The sequence below is a fragment of the Marmota marmota genome, unplaced genomic scaffold, assembly GCF_001458135.2.
Source record: "Marmota marmota marmota unplaced genomic scaffold, marMar, whole genome shotgun sequence".
In the NCBI taxonomy this organism is placed as follows: Eukaryota; Metazoa; Chordata; class Mammalia; order Rodentia; family Sciuridae; genus Marmota; species Marmota marmota.
Window position 1 is genome coordinate 2,848,078 of NW_026000174.1, and position 6,557 is coordinate 2,854,634.

Below are 6,557 nucleotides of genomic sequence, written 5' to 3' on the forward strand. Positions count from 1 at the left end.
TATATATATATATATATATATATATATATATATATATATATATATATATACCAAATATTCTCATTCCTCTGACAACTCCCTGTCTTCCTGGTTTTGTTGAAATTCAGCTTTCCCCTGAGGCCACTACTTTCCCTATAACTTCTCAAGGCTGTGTGCTCTATCGATCCAACAATATCTCAGGCCTAGGAGCTGGGCTGAGTATCCTTTCTGCTACTGTTACTAAATACCATCTGTGAACCTTTTCTCTCTCAAAATCTCCTGTACAAAGAGAAAATAGCTGAACAGTAGGTCAGGAGACAGTAAGCCCCCCACCACTGTCACACCTTACCCTACCCTACCATCCTACCACAAACCTCATGAGCACTTATTCTTCATTGTAGATAATAATTATGGCTAGAATGATTTCAGTCTAAAATCAGCCTCAGACTATATATAGCTAATAGTGTTATACTGTATACTTGAAATGTGCTAAGAAAGGGGACCTTAAGCTTTCTCACCACAAAAAAAAAAATTTAAAAAGATAGCCATGTGAGGTGTTAACTAACTTGATTGTGATGATAATTGCACAATGTATACATACATCAAATCATCATGTCATATATCATTTTTATTTATCAGTTATACATCAGTAAGCTGAAAAAAACATATCCTCCGCTTTTAGTCCTCAATCAGACCTCAGAAAATGGTCAGGCAGATATTGTGCCCACTGACAAATGAGAAACTGAAGCAGAATGAGGGTGACGTGACAGGTACAAGGCCACTCAGTTGTCAGGCCTTCAAGCCTCCTGATCCAAGCCTGGAAATCTTTAGCACTAGATTACAGCAAGTCACCACCCCCTTTGTTTCCGCCCCTGTAACATGACCCCATTTCCAGTGCCCCCATCAGCAGCTCTGACCAGCTAAGGATCTGAAAAAAAACATAGCAGAAGCAAATATTTACCCACTCACTGACATTTGTGCTGGACAGGGTAGGCTGTGCCGAAAATTATGAGGCTGGAAAAACTGCTTTCTGGGTCTTTCAGTACAATCCACTCCCCCACAGGCACTAACCTCACCAGAAAGATGCCTCAAGAGCATAGAAAGCCCGCCAGATAGGTGGCACACCCACACCTCTTCATCTCAAAAGGGCCTCAAGCCTGTGGTTCACACTAGGTTGGAAATAGCAAGCCACTTCTCCCTACCACATGTCCTGACATTCCTGAATTTCATGCGGATCAATCAGGACTTTTTTGTCAATGAACATGATCTCAGGTACCATTACTCGATCACAAATTGACCCATGAGATGAAAATTATTTTTTGTCCATGTGTTAAGAATTTTTAAGAATTCATACATGCCTGATTCCATAAAGACTAAGACGCCAATAAAATTACCAAATATCGGAATCAAAGAGCAAGCATGAAGTAAGAGGGAAATCTGTGGGTAGAAATCTCAGACTAAAGATGCCTATTGTAAATAGACGGGAATTTTGCTCTCAGCTTCCTGACAGACAACAAATATTAAAAGGAAAAATAGGTTATGAAACTCTAATTAACCAAGCCCCCCTTCCCCGTTTTAAGGAAGATGCGAAAATCTAGGCAGCAATGCCTCACAGATTTCCAATAAGGCCCATGAAGCAGCTTATTGGGCATTGTTTTCATCCACCAAGGCACTGTTTCTCAAAGTTCTCTAGACAGCAGAATTAGAACAATCTGGACTGCTGGTTAAAATGCAGATTCCTGAGCCTCATCCACCTTTTGTGAGGCTGTGAGATGGGCCTAGAGATCTTCATTTTAAATGCACTCCCTACCTGATTCTCTTCTACTCCTGCAAATTGGAGAACAACATCACCAAGATGTAAATAGATGACAAAGGTTTCACATGCTGGCCTTTCCCAGCCTTCCTTGCATCATGTCAGGGACCAATGACTGAACTTTGAGGAGTCTCCAATGATGGAGCTCCTGGCCTCCAGGTCTGGAGAGGGAGATATTTAGAGGCTGCAGAAGCTCCCCAACCATCTCTGGTGGGGAAGCCTGGCTCTCTTTATGCATTTGAGCTTGGAGTGGGTGAGCTTTTCTGCTGAGATACCAGATGGCAAAAGGCTACAGACAAGGCAGCTCCATCTCAGCCCTCCTGGCATGCCCACTGTCTGCCATGGAAGCCCAAGGGAGCCACCAGTCCACCTTAGATACAGTGAGTAGGGGCACCTGGCTGACAACTAAGCCAGGTGCCCCTACTCTCTCCTTTCCCTATCCATATGATGGGACAGGCAGAACTCCAAGCCCAGGAGTTCCAGATCCAGCCAGATGGCAAAAAACCCAGATGAAGGAGCCATGTTTCTCTCCACCTCCTGTTTGAGCCTACCCACTCTCCCATGCAGGCTGTGACATGCAGGGATTTGTCTTAGGGAGTCAGTCATGTGCTCCTTCCTCTCTCTCCACAGGTTTGGAATAAATTGCCTCATTCAATTTGAAGACTTTGCCAATGCCAATGCCTTCCGCCTGCTCAACAAATACCGCAACAAGTACTGCATGTTCAACGATGACATCCAAGGTAGGCTTCCACCCTACAAAACCACTGGGGACTAAAACCTGCCTTTCCACAAGGTTCACCTGGATGCCAAAGCAGGGCAGAGGTGTCACCTCATAGCTGGTTCATTCCAAGCAGCTGTCGAAGACAGAACATTAGACTTGGATTCAACTCCCACTTGGCTAACTCTTAGCTCTATGACCTTGAACAAGTCTCTTAATTTTGCTAAGCTTCAGTTTGCTTATCTACAAAATGCAGATCATTACTACTTCAGAGGTAAGAATGACGTGATTTAATGAATGTAAGAAATTAAAAACAATGCTGCCATTTACTAGTACTTGAATAAATCCCTTCTTTTTTATTTTTTAAAGAGAGAGAGACAGACAGAGACAGAGAGAATTTTTTAATATTTACTTTTTAGTTCTCGGCGGACTCAACATCTTTGTTTGTATGTGGTGCTGAGGCTCGAACCCGAGCCACACGCATTCCAGGCGAGCGTTCTACCGCTTGAGCCATATCCCCAGCCCCTGAATAAATCCCTTCTCTGACTAATTTTATTCTCTAATCTATAGAGATGACAACAGTCACCTCAGGAGAGTTTTGTGAAAATTTAAAGAGCTGATATATAGAACGCACTAGTACCTAGGACTCCATCAGACCAAAGCATCCATTGCCCCCCCAAAAAAAATGGTCTTTCACAACCATAATAACCTCTTGGATTTTCCAAATACAAGGAGTATTCCAATCAAGGAGTCGGGACTATTCCTCCCCTGAACTTGGCTGGAATATGTGCTGCTGAAAGGATAAGCCTGAGATACCCTGGCACCAGGGACCTAGAGCACTTCTAAAGCCAATGTGAAGCACCTTCTGTTTTAGGGTCCACTTGGCCACCTATTATAAGGCCCAGAAATACTTGAAGGCACTTGTTTTTGCTGTGGAGGTGCCAGTATCTGAAGCTGGAACAGGAAGGGTGGCCTCCCAAGGATTATCTCATCCAATCCAGAAGTTCCCAGTGAGGAGCACTGGGAACCATTCCTAGCATTTTGTAAGGTCCAAGAGAACACTTGATGGGTCCACATAGGTTGTTATTTAACAAATGAAGTCTGACAACCAAAACCTGTTAAAACCAAAGACCCACATCAAATAAAAAGAATGAGTTGGTGGGAACAAGTCTTGATCCCTGGGTCAACATCTCATTAAACACGTTTCCTCTAGAGTCCCAAAGAGGTCTCAACTTTTCATCAATCGAATTCCTTAACTCCCTAGACCTGAGGGAACAGCCGAGATGAGCTAGTAAAACTAGTTAAGATTTATAGTTGAAGATTTATGATACATCAAGCACTGTTTTAGGAACTTTATACATTTAATCCTATGAGGTTTTAGCATCTGTGTCTTGTGAATGAAGAAACTGAGGCACAGAGAGGATGGTAACTTAGCCATTGAGTGTACAATTGAAGTTTGAACCCATTCTTTTGGAATCTAAATTCCAAGTTCCTAACTACTTACTATGCCATTCTAGAGGTTATACTCATCTTACAAAACCAAAAACCTTGTGGTCCACATGTGAGGTGTAAGAAATGTGATAAATTAGTTTTTTGATTTTGGGTTTTTTTTTTTTAGATTTGTCGTGAATTTTCAAGAGGTAGGATAGCATAGTTATAGTACATTGTTAGATAATTAAGTTCAAATACTTGACTTCAGTGCCTGAAAAGTGAGCGTACAGAGACAGGGAGACCCAGAAAGGCAAAGCTGGGCCATAGCTAAGCCCCTGTCCTCACAGCCTCTCCATTCTGTCTGCCCCTCACCTTATGGATGAGCCTGGGACAAAGCAAGCCCAGCCTCTCCTAGACAAGCCATCACACAGACAGGAGAGTCCAGTCTGGCCATCCTCTCACTGCCTGCCAGGACCTTCACTGTCAGTCCAGGGGAAGGGGTGTGCCTGTGACCCTGGAGGAAGCACCTGCCAGCTAGCCCCATCATGGCACTCACCCATGAGTCAGCAGCAGGATAGCCATCCCGTGCCTTTGTGCTGCCAAAGCCAGAGGGGAGGAGTAGAAAACAAGTCCATGTGGGCGGCACACCTGGTGCACAGACTCCAGATGGACAGACACACAGCCCTGTGTGTATACATCCTCATAAACGTGTACAGGAACATACCCAGCCGGCCCTGCCATCCATCAGCTTCCATCTGCCCCCACACTACTGCCAGAATGTAACCCTAAGATGGAAACAATACTCTGCTACCCCTTGTTTGTGTGAAAGTTCACACTCCTTCACTCACGTCTATGGCTTTGAGGTCTCTCCTCTGTCCTCTGACTCTCCATTTTCACTCCTATAATCTCCTTACCAGTCATTTCTCTCTGCCATGTGAAAGTCCGGCTCAACCTTTCCCATCATCTTTGCCTGAGTAATACCTTTACCCTTCAAGACACAGCTCCAGGTCTCTTGCTTCTGTTCCTCTGAAACAGAAGGTGCTTCACATTGGCTTTAGAAGTGCTCTAGGTCCCTGGAGCCAGGGTCTCTCAGGCTTATCCTTCCAGCAGCACATATTCCATCCAAGTCCAGGGAAGGAATAGTCCTGATTCCTTGATTGGAATACTTCTTATATTTGGAAAATCCAAGAGGTTATTATGGTTGTGAAAGACCATTTTTTTTTTTTTTGGCAATGGATGTTTCGGTCTGATTTGGGGGCCCACTCAGGTGATCCCTCTGTACAATCTTTTCCCTCACTGTACCTGGGATGCCTATATTGTATTGTTTCCCCTACAAGATGATAAACTTCCTGTGGTAGCAACCAGATCCATCTCTTCTTGTTTCCCAGCTCCCAGCACAAAGCCTGGCACATTATAGATGTTACTAAATGTTAAAAGAGTGAGTGAATGATGTTTCCACATACAAATGCACATTCTCGTAATTTCATCTACTCATCATTCATGTGGGCATGTCTACACTGGACACCAGCCCCACAGCTTCCTCTTATCCCAGTTATCATACATATACTCATGTATAAATGCACCCCCATGTGCTCTCATGCTCAGATGTATGTATATATTCACCTGTGCACACCAACATGCACACATAGGGAGATTTTTTTAAATGAAATCAATTCATTTGTTTAAATTTGTTGGTTTTTATGTCCTACCTATGAACTCCCAGGCAAAGCCAAATTGAATAGTTTTCTGGGCCTCACAGAAAAAGAAAGAGAGTTTTTCCATTCTTTTATCAGAAATAAAGACTGAAGTCATTCATCTAGAGCTCAATAGAACCAGAATGGCAAGAACTCTATTATTACTCCTGCCTTTGATGAACACAGTCTGATATTTAGGTATAACCACATAATTAACAATAAAGACATGGTCATGGAGATACAACACCCAGATACTCCTTCAAGGAAAGAACTGTTACCCCAGCTCACTGCGAGGTTACCAGCATATCACGTAGAGGCTCAGCTTTAGAGATCCACCTTGCCCGTGGTCCTACCTGGCCAGAAGCTACCCTTACTCAGTGATAAGTGAATACTAAGGCCCAACCATTTCAGTCCAGTGCAGGACAGAGCTCCCAATGGGGGCCAAGATGCTAGGGCCTACATCATAACTGAGCTTCTCTCTCTGTCTCATGTTGCTTCCTTCCCCACCTTCTTAAAAACATCCTGACACTCATGTCTCAAAATCTTCCCAGAGGATACAAACTGTGCCACATAATACATTTTGCATGGACATGAAATTTCAGGTTTCAGAGTGCTTCTTGTCCATACTATATCACAAATTCTTGGCCATACCCTGCTTCTCCTCATGGTGGGACAGATGTTGCCTTCCCACGTCACTGATGAGGACACTAAAGTACAAGGGGTGAACACTTGTTTCAGGTCACTTAGCAAGACAAGCACAAAGCTGGGACTATAACCCAGATATTTCTGACAGAATTCTCCACTCTCTCCATGACATCAGGCTACCAATTGCTCCCCAATATGAGAGATGATGGGACAGATCCTCTTGCTGAGGGTTACATTCCAGACTCACATGCTGTAGGCACTGCTGCTCCCCCCCCCC

General features: G+C 43.8%; 1 protein-coding gene across 3 annotated transcripts in view; it reads left to right on the forward strand.

The window, feature by feature from the left end:
- Me3 (malic enzyme 3) overlaps window positions 1–6,557 on the forward strand; it is a 200,570-nt gene that overhangs the window by 172,286 nt on the left and 21,727 nt on the right. For all 3 annotated transcript variants that reach the window (XM_048787941.1, XM_048787942.1, XM_048787943.1), the window contains one exon: window positions 2,423–2,532. In XM_048787941.1, coding sequence (XP_048643898.1) covers window positions 2,423–2,532 — 110 coding nt within the window. The remainder of the gene's footprint in view (window positions 1–2,422; window positions 2,533–6,557) is intronic.